The following is a 23,707-nucleotide window of genomic DNA, read 5'->3' as shown; positions in this document are numbered from 1 at the left end:
AAGCAAATCTTGAAAACCCTAAAGGGGTATCTAACTGGGCGTCTCACTTACCCTGTAAACGTTTGATTTTGGACTGACTTTTCACTTTACACTTTCAAATAAACAGTGAACCTCAAAAGGGAACAAGGGCGGATTCACGTCCATCTGGCTTACATAAATGGACATGTGACAGCGCAGGACAAGAGAATAACCATTGTTGGACATGGAAAAACACATCATGGTACCAGGCACAGATCAATCACTGCCATTCAGCTCAGCATCAAAGCACAATTGTCCTCCATCCTCTCTCTGTGGTGAGGGTTTGTTCCTCCAGACGGACACTGTGTTATTTTACACGAACGGTGTGTGGTAAATTGACTGCGTCGACTCCTGTGCAGCCAATCAGCCTGCATGTACCAACACATATGGAAACAAGTGGGTGTGCATGTGTTACTGGGGGGTTTTCTGCACTTGTGTCTCTGTGGTTAATGCCTTTACAGCTGCACGTTACTGCTAAATTTTGCAAAATAATGGTGAGGTTTGTTAAGAAAACCCTAGAGCCTATGATTATCTATCTGGGACATGTGATGGGGACATAACAGGATGTCTTGAGTGTTTGTGGATTTGATGGTCCTTGACTTGAAAAATGGCCATTACACAAGAAAAGCAGTATTTTTGCATTTGTTAATTGACCCCAGAGTATCAATAAGTGGGTGGGGTCAACACGCCCTCTCACTCCATTACGAGGTCTAGGTTAATGACTCTCCTCACCCGCTTCCTCCCTCCCCTGCCGATCAGGTGATCTGCTGGCTGGGGTGACCACCTTTTCCTGGCCGGTAGTGCAGCTCGCCCCGGGGGGGAGGAGGATGAGGATGAGGAGGAGGAGGAGGAGGAGGAGGAGGTAGTAGAGCAGCAGCAGTAACAGCAGCAGCAACAGCAGCGAGGAGGACTGTATCTATGCTCCTGGGGAGAGGAGTATGTATGGGCTGACTGACCGGGGATCCGCTCTGGGCTTTTTGTGTTTTGATTGTCTTCAGTGATGGACGAACCGAATATCCTGAGACGCCGCGGTCTACAGGTAAATGGAGACTGTCATGACAACGACGTGGTTGTTTGCAGGCAAACGGGATGATGTGATGAAGATGATGAAGAAGAAGATGGGCCATTGGCGACGATGCGAGGGAATTTCTCCAGGATTTGCTTTGGGTGTAGGAGCTGATCCGCTCTTTGTAGGCCTATAGCTTATATGTGATATGTCATTTACTCTGTATTGTGTGACACCGTTACAAATGTTATGATTGTTTTGTATTTAATTCACCATGTCTGGTGTCCATTCATGAGAACAGGCGGTGTCACTATCTTGACTCTATGAATTGGAGCCATTAGAGCACACAATGCAATTTCTGAACGTAAACGCTGTCAGAGCTGCTTTCACAACCTAACGTGTTTATTTTGGAGCTCTTCATTGGTGCTTTGGCGAATCTGGTTGCCTTGGTGATAGGAGCACAAAACCCCCTTGGCTTCGTGCATGATTGGCAGAAACATCCCTTTAATCTTCTTCCATTGGTCCAGGTTCCATGTTTATCTCCCAGGAATGTCCAGAATGGGAATAATGAAGTGGGTTTTTTTTTTTCCTGCATTAATGAAGTAGTGAAAGCTGCATTGTTATTTCTACCTGTTATGGAAGAGCTGATGTTAGGTTTGTAATGAAAGACCCATCAGTCCAAACTGGGTGTTCCCAGTCAATTATAGTAATTGGTTTCCTCTTTACCTTACAGTCATCTGCAATTTAGATTGAAGCACAGCCCTGTCATTATACTAATAATGAACAGGATGGTGAAATTATTCAGGTTTGCTTTCATGTCTCCCTGAAATCCATTATGTGGTGAAAACAACATATTGTTAGTCTTCATTATGAACGGTTCCACAAGTATATTAATTAAACCCTCTTTTCTCCTTTTGGGAATCTGTTTATATACCTTGTTTTTAAATGTGACTGTGGCATGAATTAATCCCTGTCTGTCTCTTGGAGATAGGATGAACTCATTGCCTCAAAATGATTTCATGCACAAGCTCTCTCAGTCTAACAGGGTGCCACTCTTCCTTGTCCTTCGAATCCCGACTGAAAAGGGCAGTTTTTGCAGTTGCTTGAGCTCAAACGCAATTGCCATGGGCTAGTGAGGATTTGTACATCCTTGCTATTGAATGAATACAAGACCTACTTGTCGTGCAAGAAAACTAGGCCACACTGCATCTAATGATATTTACACTGCACTGAAATGAAAATAAGTGGAAATGGCGGAGAAGGGTAAGCATTTAGGGGAAATCCATTGGAAAACTGATGTAGCCTTAGCTTCTTTTGTAACATTTTAGGAATGTCTGTTAAACCGCAAAAAAAACATTCCTCCCTGTTTATTCTGAGGGGTCAAAATGTGCTTTCATAACAACAGAAATGATTAAAAATGGGAACTGTCCTCTGATAAGGGAAATATACTGATTTGTGAAAAAGCCCTCCAGCCACACAATAAACATTTCTGCTCAAACAACAACAGCTGATACCTGCGTTTCAAAGCAATGTTATCAGAAAAACATGAAAAGCAATATATTTTTTAGAAAGCATTCTTAATTCAATCTTCCATATCTCTTCTATTCTAGAAAGAACTGAGTCTTCCTCGTAGGGGAAATGTGTAAGTACTATCAACTGACTTATTGTGTGCCCTGTCTCTTTCTCCATTTGCCCCCCTCCCTCCTCTTCAAACCAGACTGGCCAGGTGTGTGTCACTTGTCAGCTTTATTGTGCATGCATGCTCTGTTTTACGCCATTATACAAGAACCTCTGAAACTGCTCATGAAGATCGCTTGACAGACGGAGCAGTCTCACTGCTCAGACAGGTTTTACATAAACTTGGAAGTCGAGAGGGCAAAGATTGAGATATGGTGCAAAACCCTTTGATGTTATAACAGGGAAGAGCTACCGTAGATAATCTTCTCAGTGAGTCAGAATCAATACTTTGCCCCACCCTTGTTGTTAGAATAGATGTTTTTTATCTGTTTTTCCCAATTTGCTACAGCAGAGTTAATAATCTAGAGTCTACGTGATAATATATTTTAATATTTGGTAATGAGCAAGCAAGCTGAGCAGGCTCTTAGGTCGGTGTGTTTTTTTTGACCTTCATCTTTTTCCTCTCCAGAATTCAGGAGTAATCAGCTGATAAATAATAGGATTTTTACAAAGCAGAGTCAGAACGTATAATGTTTTATGAACAGAGAAGTGACACATGTGAACAACATGAAGGAACTTGCTTGTGATTTTTCTGCTCAAACAGGAGACACCCCAGTCAGAACAACATCAATCTCCTCACTGACTCTGGGCTGTTCAGGGACTTTCCCCCTGTCTTTAGTCAAGAGACTCAGTCAGGCTCGCTCCACTGTCAGTGAGTCAGAGGAAATATCAGGATCATGGGAAATACTAAGAGCAGATAGCAGCTGAGAGTTGATAAGATTGGAAATAGTTAAAAATATTTGTGTTGCTCACCTACAGCTCTCCCCTTCCAGTGAGGTGTTTGGGACAAACTAGGAAATTAGTAGGTGTGTGAACTGAAACCGTTTGCTGTTTGTGGCAGCGCCCGATATGTCTGAGTGGTCAGAATATTAAATGTATTCTAAATAACTTTTAATATTTTTAATTTGGGACCTGTAGTGTGTCTGTGGTCATTTTGTGTAATGTCATTGCTCTGCTAAGATTTCTCTATCATGTATTTGAGATCTGTGTAGTAGCCCACAGGACTGGATAAACTCACTATGGGGCAAATATAAACTGTGAGCACTCATGAACTGACTCCTTCTTTGTGGTAGTGTAGTTAAACAAGAAAGGAATATCCACCATGTGAAATTCTGAAACAGACAGAAAAGACATTCCTAAACAAATCCAGCTGACCATGACAAGCCCCAGGCCAGTTGCCCGCTTTGACCGGTTGTTATCCAACACTGAAGCCTCACATTGTGATGTGTTATTACTGAAATATAAAACATCACATTTATAGATTATTATGTACTATAGCCCTGCTTTTGAAGTCGTCAATAATGGCACAGACAATGGCTGGGTTTTAAAAAGAAAACAGTACTATTGCACAAGATCATGTGCTGTGCAGTTTTTAAAATCCATGAAAATCACACAAGGGTCTCAGTTACATCCTGATGACAAGAATGCAACTTTCATGGCTACTCGTAAGCTACGTATAACTTGCTGTGTACGTTTTACCTTCATTTTTTAAAGCTATTTATGCGTAGACACGTAACTGATTTTGAGTTTTTGTTATCACCAGAGATACACGATCCAATCTCAGTCTGTTAGTCGCTAGGTGGTTCATTCGTGTTTTAGTCGATGTCACAATAATTCCGACAGCACTTGAAGGCATCATTAGTCACTCCTCCCTCCGGCTCGAGCTGACGCGGCTGCGCGGTGCGGCGGACAGTGCTGTTGCTGGAAAGTTTGTATCACTCTTGATATCTTCGCGGAGGTATCTTTCGATAATGTCGCATTCCGGTGAAGACGGACTGTTTCGGAAATATTGCTGGTGACAGGGAGAAGGGTCAGGGCGGACATGGCCGTTACAGTCGCTCAGTACCACAGAGCTGCCGTGCCGTGGGTCTGGGGTCAGTTTGTACCGAAGCTGAATGGAGTTTCTGCCGTTGGACACTGCGTACTGGCCTAGCTAACCACCACCAGTAGCAACAACTCCACCGGAGAGACTGTAACACGATGCTCCCGCATTAAATAAAGGATAATTCTCATATCTGGATTGGCTTTATCACCACCATTACCATCACCATCATGTCTGACCAAAACTATTATTGGACCGTGTTGCCGAGCTACAAAACTAGTTTTGTGACTGGGGCCATGATGAAACGATCAAAAAGGTAAAAAACAACACAGCCTGTTTTACTAGTATTTTTTCCTGTATGTGCAGACAAAAACATACAGACAAAAAGACACAATCCTAACTAAACTGCCGCAAAGCGAAATCGTCTGCTCTGCCTGTAGTTGTCATCAGCTCCCCGCAGAGCTGTGCCATTCAGTGTCTGACAAACGGCAATTTGTTGAACGTTAATGTTGAGCTATTTGATTCGCAGCACGTAAACGCAGCCCCCACCGTACAGTACACCGTTATCGGCATACAGCTCAGATTGATAATGTCACTGTGGTGTCTGTGATAGCCTACAGTACGTTACTGTGTGTGTCTGTCACATCCGCCCTAGTTTTTGTTTCCGACAGAGAAACGTGGCCATTGTAGACTGTTGTGTATGTGTGTGTGGGCAGACTGCATTGTCTGCTGCCAGCTGTCGCATAAAACGACACAGAGTCCCAGTTGCCGATCGATACACTGTTATGGTTAGTGGCACTGTTGTGTTGTAGATATGCTTTTATCTGTGAGATAAATGTAATCAGCCGTCACAGAGCGGAAAATTGCCCTTCATGCCCTGTAAGGACGTACCTTTGACCTTATCGTATTTTATGACAGTTTTATTTTCTTTGTCATAACCCCAATATTTCTATAATGAAATCTTTTGCAGTTACCCTGCTATACAATCCATCTGTTATAGTTGTTTTCGGTAGCATTAACTATAATTAAGTGAAACTGGAAAAAGAAACTATGCTCTCATCTTTTAAATTAGTGTAATATAGTTTCCCCAGCAGCTGTAGTCTGTCCAACTATCCACTTTTTCCATGTGGCTTGTGATCAAGCGTCAGCCATGTAACCTATTCAGCACAGCCTAGCTTTGAATGGAGCTCAGTGAATAAATGCATCCCCTTCACCATAGGCAGACGTGAAACTTGCAGGCCTGCATCTCAGTGACCTATATTCATCATGCTACATGCCTGACTGCAACACTCTCTACAAACCACTATTGTTAGTGTCAAATATGAGTAGTCTTATCGCTGCTAACTGTTGAGAAAGCTCACACGTGGTCATGGTGTGACACAGTGATGCTTTCATGCCAGTTCTGCCCAGGCTCTATATACTGTGAAAAGGTTGTCTGTTTATTTTCTGATGAGAATAAAAAAGTGCACACTAATAGTGTCTTATGTGGTTTGCAGCTGTGTCCTCGACATATTGAAGCCAAAGTCAAGCACCTACCAGCTCTCTCTTCTCTCTGTTGTTTTGCCGTAACTGCCACTTTTTGGGTTGAGGGCCATATACTGTGTGAATCTGCATCAGCTCCGACCCAGAAATGTCAGGCTCTGTTGTCGTCTCAAGTATTTTAGGTCACTGCCAGAGAGAAATATAGATCATCGACATCACTGGGATGAAACAGAGAGCGTGATGGGATTAAACCCAGCTTTGTGGGGAATGCAAAAACAAAATAAAGAAGAGCCCAAATTTTATTCTGAATGAAGACCATAGCACTAGGTGTACAAATGCCTGCAGGCACCATATAACAAACAGGAAGTGGAGAACATACATGTGGAATAACTGCATAATAATTACGCTATGCATCTATGTGGGTGAGTCATAGTCAGAGAAAAGCCATTTAGTAGTATATGTCAGCCTTTAAACAGGTCTGCCGGTCACCACTTTGATATGTGACTTTTCAAAGAGAAGGTTTTCCTTTAAAGGAACTCAGTAGAAATGGCTGACTGATTTTACATTGACAAAAAAGCTGCATGGTAACAAAGAGGAACACTGGTTGGAAGTTGAAGCCACAACTTTCATCAAAACAACACAATCAACCAAAATAAATTGCAGAACTGAAACAACACCTCTTTGACATGGTCTCAATCAAAACTGTACATCTTGAGCTTTGAAAAGTTCGCATCTTAGGCAGAGCTGATGTATTATTTAGTATAAGCCTTTTTCCAAAGTTGCATCAGCTGTTGAACCTTTGACTCAATGCAGTGGAAAAACAATCTGATCATTGATTATCTGATATATGGACCAGTTTGTGTTGTTTGCGTGTGGATAAAGATTGTGTTCATCCATGGTAATGGATCTGTAATTACAGACAGTATATTGTGGCCTGCAGAGTTATGTCACAGGAGTCATGGTCCACTTATTTCTCTGCATCGTTGTATAACAACCAGCCAAGGCTATTTTATAGGATCAGGTGCTCTCAATTGTACTAGCAATGATATTTCCAGATGTTTCCCGTATTCTCACATGGAAATCCCTGCAGACACGATAGACATCATTGAATCCTCATTGATACTTTGGTGTAATACCATAGCACATAGTTCACACTCCTCTTTATTTATTGGATATTTATTTATTTTTGGTCTTTCCATTGTTTTGGTAACTTGTAGTCAGAAGCAGTCCTTTTGAGTACAAGAACACAAGGAATAGGACGTTTAATTAGTGCATCTGCATACATACTTTGTATGTGTTTGTGTGTTTATGTATTTACATACATACATGTTTGTAGCTACACATGTATGTGTATGTAAACACACTATTACTAGTGCCATCACAGATATCAGTGTTTGCCTTGTCACGATCAACGATTCTAGTTTATAGGTGGAGCGTGTTTTATTTTGCAACACTGTTTACTGCACTGATAAAAGACTGATAAACAGCATGTGCCTCCGGGTGATTGTGCTTGTAATTGCATTGTATAAGTGAATTTTTTTACCTCTTGTTTTTTTTCCTTCCCTCACAGTTCCCGTAACAACAAGAGAAGGAGTTTGGCGGTTGGGACCCCGTCGCCCACACTCTCACGACCGCTTTCACCTCTCCCACTTGCCACAGGTACTTGTGTGTTGTATCAGTTGCGTGTCTGCTCGACTGAATGCGTGATATTGTTGAGTAGAGGTTCATTGGTGAAACTGTATATAGACATGATCACATATAAAACAGGGTAAGTGAGGATAGGTTGATGACATGAATGGTTCCATCTATGCCTCATATATTTGCTTTCAGCCTTGTGTTTGTTTTGATGCTGTATGTCACAAGACTGGCACTGGTTTCCCTTTGGTGTACATCAAGTTTTTAATTGCTGTAGGATTATAATGTGGCCACAGTATAGTGCATAAGACTCAATGATTTTCCTCCACATGATGGTGTTTTTCATGCAGCTTCCTCGCGGCTATTCATTCCTTGATCCAACTGCCTGATACGGGGAGTCATTCATTCTCTGACCCTCTATCACCCTTTTTAAAAAAAAAAAAATGATTCAGGGTGTGACTTGGATTTGCCCTCAGGGGCTGGCATGAAAACCCTTTAGTGACCCTTTCAAGATTATGTGGTGTGGTGTGTGGTGTGGTGTGGTGTGGTGTGGTGTGGTGTGGTGTGGTGTGATGTGATCAACAGCAGGACTCCCTGCCGTCTGCTGAAACTGAAATTCTTTGATTGGGCAAGGAAGAGGCCTAGTTATCTTCTGTGAGTGTGTTACTGTAATTAAGTTTGATAGCTTCAGACTGAAATATGAAGTGAAACAAGGTGATCATGTAAAACGAGGGGACAGCCAATGGAATGATTCAACTCATTAATAGTCATATACATTGTTTGATACATTTTCTGATCATTTCAAAGTTTGTAACAGCGTTTTTGTTTCTTCAGCTGGAAGCAGCCCTTCAGAAAGCCCCAGAAATGTCTCTGCCAGCACCTCTGCCAACTTCCAGTTTGCCCGCAGGTGAGAATTAACTCTAATGCTTTTTAATATGGATTTGGTCTAAGGTACTCCAGCTCAGCCAGCTTACCACAGTAATATTTTCCCATCCAATGCATAAACTAGAAGATTAGTAAAACTGTTAAAACACAAAGAAAATAACATTGTTGATTGATTCTTCATGCAAAATGTGATCTAATAAAACTGCATATAGCCGACGTTCAAAACATAAGAAATAAATGCCAGTAGAAATACTTTTCCATTCATAACTCATTCAAAAGTAGCTGCCAGAACCTGCGAGTTTGCCAAGCTGCTTTATTAGTGACTTTTTCCCCAGCAGAGTTAATGCTTGACCAAACAAAAACGGGTTCATAACGACTCAAACAGAGCATGAACTTTGTTCTCTTATTTTAAACTGTAGCGTTGAAAAATGAAATTTGGTGGTTTTTGGAAGAAACTTGAATTGCATGAATAATGAACATGCCCTGGCTTGTTCCCTTTTGCCCCTGTGGTGGAAATGAGGCAATGGAGAAGCAAGTCCGACCAGCCGAAAGGCCCCAGGGCCACTTGCTGGACATGCATCTTGGCATTTGTCAAGCCAATTAAGGCGACAAGTCATTGCACACACTCATTACTCAGGACTCCTGTGATTTTTGGGGAATGTTGCAGAGCTTGTCCTCGCATCACGCTTCTTGCAACGGCGCATAGACTCACTGGGATTTAGAGGAACAGTCGATAGAACTGGCATCCTGGTCCGGTAGCAGAAAATAGTGTGTTATTGACTTGTTTGTTGGGAGATTATGGGATGAAAACAGCAGCATGTTGGTTCTTTCTAAAGGAGATGGTTACAATTATGCATGCGTAGAAACTTCAAGAATGTGTCTATGTACTTTAAATGTATATGCTGCTTGTCTGAACTGTCGTGTTATGAATAAGCATTTAATGTTGCAGTGCAGTATAGCATATTGCACCATAAGCTCAGGGACAGAGAAGGGATGTCTCCTGATAGAAACGCCTTGCACGAGCCTGCATGACTCATCTAAATTTATTGAGACTTTTTAAGCTGCCAGTGTGTAGACAGATGCTGTGACTGCACTTTTGAGAACTCCACTGGGTTTATTTGTTATTCACACAAGCTGTATAGCTCTGCTGTTTGTGCAATTATTTTTTCATGTAAACATGGAATATCCAGGCACATAATATCTTGCGTCCATGCAAAGAATAAAAAAAGTATTTTAATGCAAATGAAGGAAAAACGTGGTCAGGAACTGTCCCATGGGTGAGGCATAATCGTTTAGTTGCAGCTCCCTCTTCACCATTAAATATGCTTTTTTTTAACCTTGGGAAGTGAGGATTGCCAACACTTCGGCCGACAATAGTTTTTTCCCTTTACACCGCAGGCATCGATTCTAACATCAATTTAAAACCTTGTTTTTAATCTTAACTTCTAGCCCCTTAAGCCTTGAAGGGCCTTAATACAACAAGCTAGCATCAGTAGTAAAGATTTTAATGACACATAATGGATAGCATACATATCAGATATAGACCAGATGAGAAAATACACACGTCTAATACACTTCACTAATCCTCAGATCTCAGAGCAGAACCATCCAATTTCATTGTGTCACCTCTGGTTTAGCTACATGTCCCCAAGAGTTGGTTTCTGTGAGAAAACATTTGACCATCCTTGTCACCACAGATTGAATCAGTGAAAGAAACTGGGCCACGTCCCCAGAGTGTCATATTGGATGGAAAAGTAGGGGGACAATGGCGATAGAGGCACTGTTACAAGTGGAAATTTCACACATAAAGGTTGAGGTTTTCTGTGTGTAGTGGCAGTCTGGCTGGGTGCTTGTATATGTCTGCACTGTTTAGCTGTGTATTTTGTTTGTGTGTGTGTGTGTGTGAGTCACAAGCTAAGTGTCTGTGGCTGTCAGTGCTGCAGAATGATAGCAGTTTGGCAGGTCTTCTTCAGCATCAGCAGACCACCACTGGCTGAGAGTCTGACAGTGAAAACAGAACTGTAACTGACAGGCAGACTTACTCTGTCACTATAATTAAATGCTGTATTTTCTTTCTCACTTTGTGTCTCACCCTGCCCCTCTTCTTCTCTGCATCTCTCTCCTTCCCCTTTTGTGTCTTCCTCTTTTTTACATTTGTGTAGCCAACTGGCCCGCACTGAAAGGTAAGAAAATGACAAGCTATCCGTCTTCAAACTTGCATGCGAAGATTTTTTTTTATTTTATTAAAATGAGATTTGCAGGTATAAAAAGGTGAAACTGAAGATTCGAGTGAGTCATCAGGACATGTAGGTTTTATTTACAATAGAAAGCGACCACTGAGCAGTGTGCCACTGTTTTGTCTCTGCAGAGCGGATGGGCGAAGGTGGTCTGTGGCATCAGTTCCCTCGTCTGGATACTGCACCAATGCACCCAGTTCATCAGTATCTGTAAGCTGAGTCTATTTCTGTATTTCAGTGTCTTCCTCTTCTCTTGTCTTCCTGTAATCACCATCCTCCGTAAGGCTTGTCTCTTTCCTTGGTCAAATATTCAGCATCTTTCGAGACCACTGCCATGGGAGCATTTAGCTTCCTGTGTATCACTCTATTTACAGCGCCGTGGTGTCTTGTGAACTTATGGCGCTGACTGACAGAACTGTAAATCCCATAACATTAGTGTTGGTGTTCCAAGGATATGAATCTGCCTATAAATGGTTGTTGATTTATAATACACCCCTTATGGTGTGAATTGCTTTATAAAAGTACTCTGCGCCTGGACTGTATTTTAGATGAAGTGTAATCTAAAGCAAGGTCTTTCAGATTCGGCTTGTATTATAGGAGTTTAAAGTGATGCTTCTTGAAAAATCTATCACCTCTGGTAGAATTGAAACTGTTCTGTGAGAGATTTGTAAGGATGTTAAAACATATGCAAACTAATGCACACACACGCCTAGACCCTGTTCTTCAGATATGGCTTGACTAATTCAGGCTACATTGAGGCTTGATATGTTAATCCAGGATAAGGTTATATTGTGTGCGCTTATTTTGAAATAAAGCCAAAATTAATAGATTGAAAAAACGATTGGCTTAGTATTGATCATGTTATATGGAGTAGTTGTGTTGGGAACCCTCCCAGCATGCACTGGGGCAATAGATTCATACACATAAGTCTCATTTTATGTGTGTTCCTATATCGTTCCCTGTGTTATTTTGTTTGTTCCACTGTTCTCATACTTTCATTAAGCAATTAGATATTACCCATGGATGTTTTAAGACTAACAGTGATGTTGGCTGAATGATAGGTGACGTTTTCCCTACTGTGAAAATGAAACCTTATTAAATCTCAAAAAGCATTTTTATTTGCATGTAAATGTTTCAGAAATGTGACTTCTGCAGTTAAAGCTAGAATATGCAAGTTCTGGAAAGCTAGCACAAGCATGAGACTCGAAGCACAAACTGATCCGCTGCTCACACCCCTTCCTCTCCCTGCTCTGTTACACTCCTCCCAGCCCTTCACCTGCATTTTTGTCTTGTTCGCTGTCTCAGCTAACGCGGGATCTTGCCTGTCAGGCATAAATGTCTTCCAGCAGCTAATACCAGCTTGAAGCCTTGGTGCGAGAAGAGGAGTAGATCAAAAGCGTGTTCACGTATTGATCGGCAGCTTCCACCCCTGACTTTGGCCTTCTCTGATTGGTTAGAAGGGTGAGGCTTACTCAAATACTTCAGAAGGGAATATTTCTGCACTGCTGCCAGGCTGTTCGGGGCCTGGATCACCACCTCGACAGGGTCATCTGTGATGTGATGATCGAGACAGAAGCAAAGTATAGAGCCATATTTTGGCAAAAATACAAGTGCTTCAAAATTTACTAACGATCCAGTGGATGACAGAGAAGTGGATTATGCAGCAGGAGTTTTTTTTCTTTGAATGTTTTCATAATTTTTTTCTGCTTTCAAAACTAGTCTCTGTTAGAATCACTCATGAATCCCAGCTGACGACAGCCTCTGTTCATGGTGAAGACACAAACTGAAATTTTTTACAACCACTTTTCAAGTCTACAGGTGGTTCAAAAGATTTTCAATCATTATTACTTAACATGGACCTCGTGGCAACCGTAGAGCATTTAAATTTAACTTGTTTGAATACCTGACACCTTTGTATAAAGACACTGTGAGTACATTCTCAGGGGCAGATGGAAAACAGTATTACACGACTGTCTGTTCGACCATACTCTCAGCAGCAGTTGATTTACACAAAACCGCTGACTGGAACTGGATGTTGTATCATTTAATGACTCAGCCATAACAGGATACATCCAATGATGATGCATCCCTCCATCATCTGCCTTTTATCACACTTTCCACTGCGGAGAGGAAATAGGAATGAATCCTTAGATGCCTTTCCTTTTTGAGGTTTTCCTGAAATGAAACAGCTATGGTTAAAAATGCACGGTTTTATATATGTAAAAATTAAAATAAGATTTTTCTCAATATTATGCATTTTTCTGGCTAAATTCAACAATAAACTTAGTGTTTGTGGTGGAACTAAAGAGAGATTAAAAAAAATTCTCAGTAGTTGGAAAGACATACAGTATAGTTAATGTTTTACCATGTGACCGTCCTTATTAAATAAATGACTTCATACCGAAATGATTTTTCTTGTACTGTGCGTAGCCCCTTTCGACTGAGGGAAAGTACAGGAATAATAAGTCTAATCACTAAAATAACACAGGTCTTGATGAAAAGCATGGTTTCTTTTTCCTGTGTGACATCACAAATGAGAAGGGACTGTACAGCGTTTCACTGTCTCTTTCAGGAAAAGTCAAACGCAGGGAGCCCGTTGAGTTGCCCAGCTACACCCATCAGTTATTTGTTGAGGGTTTCTATGGTGATTATCTTGAGATTTTGTCTTCAAAGTCATTACTGGAGCTGCCTTTGGTTGTAGAAAAACAATACCCGGCTCCTCTGTCACGACTGTAATTTTGTATGGCCGACCACATGGCTTGGAGACGGTGAGGTCAGCCTTCCTCACACAATGCCCCTTTCAGGCTGGCTGTCAGTGAGGTCTTTATACTGCTCTCGCTCGGTTCTGACATGTCTCTAGTTTCCTCCTCAGGGTATCTTGCCCCCCCCCTTTATATCCCTTATTTTCTGTTTCTTCCTTGCTCTTTCATGCTTTCTTTCTGTTTCTTTTTCTCTCTGTTGTCCTTTCACTTTTTCCCTTTGTTATGCTTTTCTCCTTTCCTCTTCCTCCGGTGAAACAGAAGATCCCAGCCAGATGGGAGTTTTCTATAAATTCCAGGCTGCATGTTACACATTTTGGCTTGGAAAGAGAAATCGAATGCATGCATGGCCAACACAACAGCTGTTGCTTCCTTCTGCAGGGCATGCTGCAGCAGGAAAGACAAAATCCTGCTTCAGGGGAGCAGAACACTAAATCTCAGAGTCCCTTTTTTTTAAAAGTGAAAAGAGATTGATGATGTTTTACATTACTGCAGCCTTTCTCAGCATGACCTTGTTGAGTGTTACATCTAATTCAGGTCTATGCTAGAACATGAAAGCCTTTAAGACTCAGAGTATTAAAAGGATAATGAGTGAATCTGAGAGAACAGTGGTGTGACTCTTATCAGAGGAAGTCTTTTAACACAGGATGTTGTATCATCAAAGCTGCAGAAGCAAAACCTGACATAGAAACAAATGTGTAAACAAAAGTAGGAAATAAATGGTGTTTGAACATTCCCTAGTTGACTGTGTTTATCACACATTTAAAATTCATTCTAATTCTTCTTTCCCACTTTTCTGTTTCTCTGTACAATCCCACTTCTCTCTCTCCCTTGTGTGCTTTTCCCTCCCAGTCCTCTTCTTCCCAGGAGTTATTGCACCAGTTGCCCTTCCAGCCCACACAAGATGATCTCCACTTCCTGTTCAAACATTTCCGGAGTACGGAGAGTGTGGCAGATGAAGAAGGAGCACACGCCTCACCCCCTGTCAGGCTCCGCTCACGTAGTCTCAGGTAGCTTGGAATCATACAACAACTATACCATCCAGATGTATGGACCGTTTGCTCTCATTACACAAACATTTGCATAACACTGTACTGCACCGGAAGAAGAGATAATCGAACAGACTAGTTTGATTTGAGTGGTAGAAGCAAAGAGCCACAGCTCTCCTCCTTGAGGTTTTAGTTCAGGTTCATGTTGAAATGAATGTTGGGCATGAGAGAAGAGAGATGTCATGAGGTCTGAGGTGGAACTAAGCTCACCTTCTAATATTAATTTGTGAAATAAATATTAAAAATAATGATTTAATATAATACATACTATTATGATGAGATTTACAATAACTAGTGTGATTACACTGCAAAATGCTTTCTTCTCTTTATAAGAGTGGTCTTGATGGACAATGGAAACTGCACAACAATGCAGTGCACAACAGAAGTGGAGGAGTTGCTCATGGTTCAACTAAAACCTCTAACTTCACTTGTGTTAGTGTGGCTAAAATTCAGTCAAATGCTTTTGTGTTAGCTGGGTTGGTTAGCTAGTTAGCACAGCTGACGTCTCTAGTTTAAACAACTCAGTTAAGCTTGTGGGTCAGTAGAGAACTAAATAGTGAACCTGTTGAACATTACTGCCACAAGTGTGAATAATACAAAAGTAATTGGAAAAAAGTAAATACTAACAATTGTATTTTTCATTATTGAACCAAAGTTTCTTCTCTGTTGGTAGAATTTTCCTATTAGCAAACATTTACTTGTCATTTTTTTTGGCCTAGCTCAGATATATGCCTAACTATAACTGCAATGTGACCCCGCACTGCTGTTCCTCCACTGTGCTTGGAAAATTCTGCAGCACTAATTGAAGTTGCTAGCTGTGCAGCTCATATAAAGCCTACCACCTCCACAAGCTCAAGGCATATAATCACCCTACCTCGTGTAAACTTCCCTCTATTACACAGTTGCTTACCCAAAGATAGATTTAAAATCATTTTTATGAGAGACAAAATTAACAGTTAGCAGCCCTGCAGCAATTGAAAAGCCCACAGATAGCGTCAGTGTGCTACTTATTAGCAGAGCTGTAAACAGAAACGTAAATAAGTAATGCCACATTTGGTAAGATTGTTGCTCAGTCCCCAATTGATAAAAGTAGGCCTAATGTCCTTGGCATCTTTCATGTATGGTTATAAATATTGAAATACCGGCTTGGAGGATTTGAATATGGTGGAATAATTATTTTATGTGGTTCTGGAAAAAGCCTCTGCGCTGGTTACTGGTAATCCCTTGGATTAGAATCTAGTATTTCCTCATCAAACAAGCCCTCTAAATAGCTCTGGTGGTGGGGAGTTGTGAGGTTGCTGGAGACTTTTATGCACATGGCACATCTTGATGTGGTTGTTTTTTCAGTGACATGTTCCTGCCCTCGCCACATACTCACACATACTGTAAACACAAATAAAACGCACACACATGGATAAAGTGTATACTGAGGTGGGCACTCTACATATGGTTACTGTTCCAGGTATGCAGTAGTGGTTGTTTTCTATTGAAAGGTGACAGGTTACAGTCAAGACTTGTGTACAAGGAGGTCATTATCATTATTATTGAATAAACAACAACAAAACATTAAAAACAACAAAAATACTTCTCCAGCATTTTCTTTCAGCTGGTTTGTTAATGTGACTGCTGGCTAACTGGTTGTTCACAGATAAAACATGAGATTCCACAAACTGTTTAACAGTTACACCAGAGAGAAAACTCTACCTGCTGAACTGTTGGACTGCGTAGCTTATTAAATTAATGTAATTGACTTTCGTAATGCTGTTAAAGCACATAAAATATTCTGCACGCATGGATTATGGAAATAGATGACTGACAAGAGTCCTGTTCCTCCAAAATAGCTCCAGTGGGTGTGTAAAGCATTTCTTATTGCCCTCAAATAGTTCTCAAGGGGTTAACGGTTGCTAATGCCCTCAAATAAAACCACACTGCATGTGCAACTGTTATGGTTACCCAGAAATAGTAAAGTGCTTGTCACATGTTGATATTGTTATTTGTAGTATGTGATGTATAGGGGCACACAGGGTTGCTATTTTTAACATTTGTGATGACAGTTCATTGATTTGTAATGTGTATGGACAGTTTAAAAGGTGCCCTCTCGTAACTGAAGCCCTGTGCACACAACAGATGTGGTCATGGATACTGCAGATGAGAACCTGATCGGAATCACATTAGTGTCATTTTCGAACATGCTGTGTTTACGACTTGGGGTGGCAGTAAACACTTTCAGTTGTAATTTACACTCAAGAAATTCATAGATGTTTTGTATCTCTAATAACATATTTTGTGGTTGACATTATTTTACAGCTTCCACTGCAACATTATTGATTTTAAAAGACCAATTACTTAACTTTAAACTTGCTTCTGTTAGACAGGCCTCTTCCTTCTTTAGTCTTTCCATCCCCAGATCAGTTTGAAAATCACTTCTGTTGATTTTATATGATTCAGATTTCGCATCCATAAATTATTTTATGGATGGATTTTTGCACTTTATCTGTGCAAAAGTATTGAATGGTATTTGTAGTTATATAGTATTTCTGATCTATTTTTCTGTTTTTATCTTTTTTGCCTGGTTCTCATCCAGCCCTGGACGGACCTGTGGAATATTTGACAATGAGATTGTCATGATGAATCATGTCTACAAAGAACGTTTTCCTAAGGTATAGTTGGTGCTTTTCTGGCCTTTTTTCTGGCCCCCTCTCTCTCTGACCTGTATTAACTAAACATCTTCAATGTTGCTGATGTATCTGCAAGCAAAAGAACGATCTACAAATGTGTGCAGGAGATTCTTTTACACATGGAAACCAAGACAGGAGATTTTAATTCTCCTTGCAAAGTCAAAATCTTGAGCCATTCACCGATGGGATTTAAATAAATTCTTAATACAATACTGCTGTCAATGTTTTAAATGAAGTCTTCCATCTCGGTTGTTTCCCAGGCGACAGCCCAGATGGAGGGTCGGCTGCTTGACATAATTGAAGAGTGTTCCCCAGGCACTGCTCTGCCCCTGGCCGATGGTGTGCTGGGATTCATTCAGCACCAGCTGGTGGAGCTCGCCAGAGACTGTCTGGACAAGTCCCAGAAAGGCCTGGTCACCTCCAGGTACTTTGTGGAGCTACAAGAGAAGCTGGAGAAGTTGCTGCATGAGGTAGGTGTTTTTTTTTTTATCTTCAATAAATGTTTTTTCATCTGACTTCAAGAAATACACTCATAATTTTGTTCACTTTCTTGATAGTTCAGCCATTCAGCCAAGTTTGTTTTCTTTTAATTGAGTGCTAGTGGATTTCTGATTGTTGGTAGCCTTCTGGAACATTGCATGCTCATCTGTAGCTGCACAGGGAACATTGAATTGAAATTGCCTGTGTGACTGGTTCTCATTTGGTGCCGATTCCAGTTCATTGGCAAGTAATGGCGTTGTCATTTTGCATTATTACATATATCTGTGCAGTGGTCAAGTGTTTGATTATGTAATGATTTATTACGTAACATTTCCGCCAACAATTTTACTGCAGCAAATGCTGCCTCCTGCGAAATAGATTACTGCTTCTGCTGCAGACTCAGACCGCAAATGACTTTCTCTTTTTACTCAGAAAGTTGGATAATTTAACATTGAGTTCATTTATAATAGTGCCACAGTTAACAAAGTCAATCAAGTGCTTTTTTTATGTTCATCCAGTATCCTTAGTAGCCTACGGTCAAAAAGGGATAGCTATTTTTTTGTTTATAATTTCAACTAAACCACACTTCTGTAATTATGTTTTCATCTTGGCCCAGAAAATAATTTCCCAGCTTAGAAACAGTTTATTTTAAGAAAATAGTTCCTTATGGTCACATATTAAAATGTTTTAATTTATCCATGTGCTTACTAGTTTTCCTCTGGATTTATAGTTGTTGTTTCATAATGGAACTTACAAATCTTGTAGCAGGTTTGACAGGGTAAGACATGGAGCTGGTTACAAATTATCAGCTGACTAACCTGAACTCTGACTGACATCACTCTTTCACCGCCTCTGTGCTCAGATTCGGTACCTGCTGTTTGACCAAGGCAAGGCAATGTAAGAGTAAGATATGGAGACAAGGAGATAATAAAAAATGTGTTCGCAAGTGTTTACTATTATTTATTAATCTGCCAAGGCAGCGAGCAGAAACAAGCATTGATGCAATATATCTAAATACCAGTCACAGTCCCTTGAATCAACAACAGATAATGTAAGAAGATGAAATGGATGCTAAAAATAATGTGAGCCAGAGCAAAGTGCAGAGAGCCTCAGTGGGTGAGCTGTGCTGCCTCATGGCTTATGCCAATTGGATTAAGTTACAGTAATAATCCATCATCCTTTGTCCTTTCCTGATCAGGCGTATGAGCGTTCAGAGAGCGAGGAGGTGACCATCATCACCAAACTGGTCAAGAAGATTCTCATCATCATTTCCAGGCCTGCCAGGCTCCTGGAGTGTCTGGTAAGAATCATTTGCAGACAAAGTAGTGATTATTGAACACACGCAGTGTCCCGTCAAATGCAGGTATGACAGGTGACTCACATACACTGATGATATGCTGTAGTAATGATAGTTTATTATGTCTATCGATGAGGACTGGATGTTTGTTGCAATAACATTCATTTTGCATGGTACATATTATCTTGTTTACTTTATTGGATCATACTAGAAAAATGCGTTTCCAGGCGCTGCAACATGTGTTTCCTGTTTTATTCCAGGCGCATAGTTTGCAGCTTTTCTTTTTAATTATTTCCTGTTTAACACTTTGTACTCTCTCTTAGAAATCAGGGCCTTTTTTTGTTTTGTTTTACAAAAGCCATACAATATATAAAGATGCTATGAAATCACAAGACGTCCTATATCTTTTTTCTCCAGGAGTTTGATCCAGAGGAGTTTTACCAACGTTTGGAAGCTGCAGAAGGTCAAGCCAAAGTGGGCCACGGCATCAAGACTGATATTCCCAGATACATCGTCAGCCAGCTCGGCCTCACCAGGGATCCCCTGGAAGGTGCAGCACTGACTTATTATTTTGTCTGCTCCATCTATCTAGGCATTTTAAAATTTTTTCTCTCAGTTGAATTAGTGTAATATTATTGTTGCCGTCATAATTAGAGCATTACCTTATCATGTTACAGTGTTTACTTTCCTCAAGTGTACGGCTATTGAAAAAAACATTCTGTTGTGCACTCTTTTTAGTAAAATCAATTTTCACCATTATACCGCAACAAAATCACATGAAGCAAAATCTTACGTGAAGAACTGATAAAAGATAATATCGGCACCTTGTGTTCAGTTTCCCTTTATTTTCCCCCAGTATAAGTTGTTGCACTGCTTAATCCTTCCCGTTCCAGTCAAGCAGGTTGTGTCTTTGCTCTATTTGATGAGAATATCAAAACACTTCCTCTACTGGACTGCACATCGACACTGCTCTCCACAGTGATATCCTGCAGAGTAGAGCGTCCTCCCTATGCAGTCCAACATTAATCATTACACTGAGCTGGCACATTATAAACGAATCACATAAAAAAATCTGCCAAGAAATATTCAATGAATACAGTGACAGGTGATTTTGTTTTATGAAGCATCATAAGTGAATTAGAATCATTGCAGACAGTTGAATAAACATTCATTGTCCTCATTGGAGCTTATGTAAGTTGAGATTGATCTGCGTGTCTGATGCTGTTACAGAGATGGTCCATCTGGAGCAGACCAGCCCAAGTCACAGGTCGGCCAGCAGAGAGACTGATGACACTGGAGAGACCACACCTACACAGGTAGAAACTAACACTGAACAGCCAAGACACAGTCAATTGACTTTGGGTTTGACAGAATAAACAGTGGTGGTTGGAGGAATCTTGAAGGCAGTTGAAGTTGTACTGAAGGAATATAAAATGTTATGAGGGAGAGCGAAACAACACTGAAGGAGGTTGCTGGGATAGATACAGTTTTAAGTGATGAATGCAGCACTTGTTTATACAGGCAGACAAAAATCCATCACATTATCACAATGCAGTCATGAAGTGCACGGAGTCATGCTTTTCAGCAGTAATGCAGCAGTTAAGTTCCTGTTATTTTCCATCCCTTTTTTTTTGGACGTGTGTGATTCAGAGCCGAGCAGCCTGCACCCCTCCTCGTAGGAAACCACTGGAGAGTGACTTTGAGACTATCAAGCTCATTAGCAATGGCGCCTATGGGTGAGTAAGACAGACTTCTTTGTTTGCATTCGACTGACTCAGTCTCTTTGTGGACACCACGGAGTGCCCAATAAAAGCAGAAAAGAAACCAAAATGAGGATTTGTTTTCATTGTATTTTTGTGTTTACACTGAGAATTTATTTGGGCGATTTTATGTCAAGTCTGAACTTCTGTGCATCAGTAAGTGATGCGCATGGTTCCTCATCTTTTTAATGAAATCTCTCAATTCATCTCCCCTCCTCACCTCATTTTACTTAATATTCCTTATTTCCTCTTCTCTTCGTCCTCCCACGCAGGGCCGTGTTTCTGGTGCGCCACAAGGACACCCGGCAACGTTTTGCCATGAAGAAGATCAACCGGCAGAACCTGATTCTAAGGAACCAGATCCAGCAGGTGTTTGTGGAGCGAGACATCCTAACCTTTGCTGAAAACCCATTCGTGGTTTCTATGTTCTGCTCATTTGAGACACGGAGGCACCTCTGCATGGTCATGGAGTATGTGGAAGGTAGGGTTGGTTTGGATGTTAGAGTAGTACTCATTAAGGTGTTATGTCTTCCCATTAAATGTTAAGTTTCCAGGGACTGGGCTCTCTAAAACTATGAAATGCATATTTAATCTGGTTTTCCACTTTTTTCACTCTCATAAAAGCCTACAAAAAGAATCTGATCTGAAAGTTTCCATCATGTTGGCATCTTTTGTACTTCAAGGTGGGGACTGTGCGAACCTATTGAAGAACATTGGCCCGCTGCCTGTGGACATGGCGCGGATGTATTTCGCAGAGACTGTCCTGGCGTTGGAATACCTTCACAACTACGGCATCGTACACAGAGACCTCAAGCCTGACAAGTGAGTCTCCAGCCAGTCACAAAAGAGAACAATCCCACACATTTCACATTTTTCATTCCTTCTATCTTTCCTTTCAGGCAGCGCCTAGTTTCCTTAAAGCTTTCATCATTTTAAGACTTGCCATCATTTTTTTTTTAAAGACTTCCAATCCTTCTGAAGTTGGAGCATAATTTTCTGAGACATTCAACCTTTGATGGTTTTTTTATTGCATCTGAGATTTATGATTTGGTTAGCGTTTGATGTAACATTAAACATCTTTGTGTTTTCCGTCCTTTGTAGTTTGTTAATCACCTCCTTGGGACACATTAAGCTGACAGACTTTGGATTGTCAAAGATTGGTCTGATGAACATGACCACCAACTTGTATGAAGGACACATTGAGAAAGACACCAGAGAGTTCATTGACAAACAGGTTTGTCTCTTCTCATCTCATCTTCTCTTCATCTCTTCTATCTGTTGCATTTATGACTTTAACTAACATCAATTCCTCTCTTCTTGTGTTTTTCCTCTCTACAGGTGTGTGGGACTCCAGAGTACATTGCTCCAGAGGTGATCCTGAGGCAAGGCTATGGAAAGCCTGTGGACTGGTGGGCCATGGGCATTATCCTCTATGAGTTCCTAGTGGGCTGTGTGCCTTTCTTTGGAGACACACCAGAACAGCTTTTCGGTCAGGTGGTTAATGGTAAGAGATCGTCACATTTATTGTTGCATTGTTATTGTTAGCTTTTCTATACAGGTTTAACTTTTTGTATATTTTTGTCTTGAGAAATGAAGTCATCACTTTCAGTTTATGTACAGATAAATTTAAATCCTTTCATTAAATTACTGGTGTGTGCTTCTTTGTCCAGATGAGATCATCTGGCCAGACGGGGAGGACGCTCTGCCAGCTGATGCTCAGGACCTTATCACCAGACTGCTGAGACAGAGTCCTCTGGAGCGTCTGGGAACAGGTTGGTGGCAGCGTGACTGATGGTGGGTGGGTGGGTGGACAAGGCTCTCTGGAGTTAGAGCCTGCTGGGTCCCAGGTTTGCTCAGCACTGTGACCATCTGCTGGCCAAGAGGAGGCACATACAGATTTTCTTGTCACTGTTACCTGTTCAGTTTTGAGGCCAGTGCTGACATGAGGCATCTCACTGGAAAAGGAGAGTCAGTACAAGTCAGATGAGGGGAAATGTAAAGTTTTAAAAACACTTAAAATGGCACTGTCACCTACAGTATAAAGCACATCTCAGCTCTGCTGCGGACAGTTCACGCCACTTTTGTAGCTTTATTTGATGAATTGCCCAACCCATGTACAGTTCATAATGGAAGACAGTGTTAATAAGGCAACATTATGAGTGAGCAACTATTTTGTTAATCAGTTAATAGTTTCAGTAATTTTTCAAGCAGAAATATTGAACATTTGATGTTTCCAGATTCTCAAATGCGAGGATTTACTGTTTTTCTTGGTCTTAGCAAATTGAATATTTTTGGTTTTTGGACGTTGGGTTGGAATAAACAAGACATTCGATGACAGCAGCTTGTGCTGTAGGATACTGTGATTTTCATTTTTTTTTCTTCTGATATTTTATAGAACAGACCACTAATTGAGAAAAATAATTGTCAGATTAATGTTGATGAGAATAATTGTTAGTTGCAGCTCTAGAGTAAAACATTCTAATCATTGAGCTCAATGTTTTCCCAACAAAGGAACATACATATATTATGGTATCAAGGGAGCCACTCCTCACGTTTTGGGGGAGGAGTAGCTGTAAATCAGGCTCGACATATCAATCTCTCCCTCTCGTCTTATTTATTCTCCAGGTGGAACCACTGAAGTGAAGATGCATCTGTTCTTCCTGGGTCTGGACTGGAACGGGCTCCTGAGGCAGAAAGCTGAATTCATACCTCAACTAGAGACTGAAGAGGACACCAGTTACTTTGACAGTATGTGGATTTACACAGGGTACACAGACAAAGCTAGACACACCTCGGAAAAAGGATGTCAGAATTTTTTTTATTTTATTTTGGAGGCAGGCAGGCAGGCCCTGATTTCAGGGT

The 23,707-nt window shown here is 40.9% G+C and overlaps 1 protein-coding gene across 4 annotated transcripts in view; it reads left to right on the top strand.

The window, feature by feature from the left end:
* The first annotated feature begins 862 nt into the window (after positions 1 to 862).
* Positions 863 to 23,707, top strand: part of mast3a (microtubule associated serine/threonine kinase 3a) — a 29,728-nt gene continuing 6,883 nt past the window's right edge. Inside the window, exons 1-19 of one of the 4 annotated variants that reach the window (XM_056391232.1) lie at positions 863 to 1,057; positions 2,635 to 2,666; positions 7,636 to 7,724; positions 8,535 to 8,607; positions 10,748 to 10,768; positions 10,954 to 11,032; positions 14,434 to 14,591; positions 17,215 to 17,290; positions 17,569 to 17,778; positions 18,987 to 19,088; positions 19,503 to 19,635; positions 20,316 to 20,401; positions 20,736 to 20,821; positions 21,118 to 21,326; positions 21,529 to 21,667; positions 21,947 to 22,079; positions 22,184 to 22,349; positions 22,516 to 22,617; positions 23,471 to 23,593. In XM_056391232.1, the coding sequence (XP_056247207.1) occupies positions 1,019 to 1,057; positions 2,635 to 2,666; positions 7,636 to 7,724; positions 8,535 to 8,607; positions 10,748 to 10,768; positions 10,954 to 11,032; positions 14,434 to 14,591; positions 17,215 to 17,290; positions 17,569 to 17,778; positions 18,987 to 19,088; positions 19,503 to 19,635; positions 20,316 to 20,401; positions 20,736 to 20,821; positions 21,118 to 21,326; positions 21,529 to 21,667; positions 21,947 to 22,079; positions 22,184 to 22,349; positions 22,516 to 22,617; positions 23,471 to 23,593 (2,056 nt within the window). In that variant the 5' untranslated portion in view covers positions 863 to 1,018. Of the gene's footprint in view, positions 1,058 to 2,634; positions 2,667 to 4,441; positions 4,900 to 7,635; positions 7,725 to 8,534; positions 8,608 to 10,747; positions 10,769 to 10,953; positions 11,033 to 14,433; positions 14,592 to 17,214; positions 17,291 to 17,568; positions 17,779 to 18,986; positions 19,089 to 19,502; positions 19,636 to 20,315; positions 20,402 to 20,735; positions 20,822 to 21,117; positions 21,327 to 21,528; positions 21,668 to 21,946; positions 22,080 to 22,183; positions 22,350 to 22,515; positions 22,618 to 23,470; positions 23,594 to 23,707 lie in introns of those variants that run through there. The other 3 variants (XM_056391234.1, XM_056391231.1, XM_056391233.1) reach the window with 3 other exon arrangements.

Source organism: Seriola aureovittata, chromosome 12 (genome assembly GCF_021018895.1).
Source record: "Seriola aureovittata isolate HTS-2021-v1 ecotype China chromosome 12, ASM2101889v1, whole genome shotgun sequence".
Taxonomy (NCBI): domain Eukaryota; kingdom Metazoa; phylum Chordata; class Actinopteri; order Carangiformes; family Carangidae; genus Seriola; species Seriola aureovittata.
The sequence above is the reverse complement of the archived record's forward strand: the minus strand, read 5'-3'. Positions and strand labels throughout refer to the sequence as shown.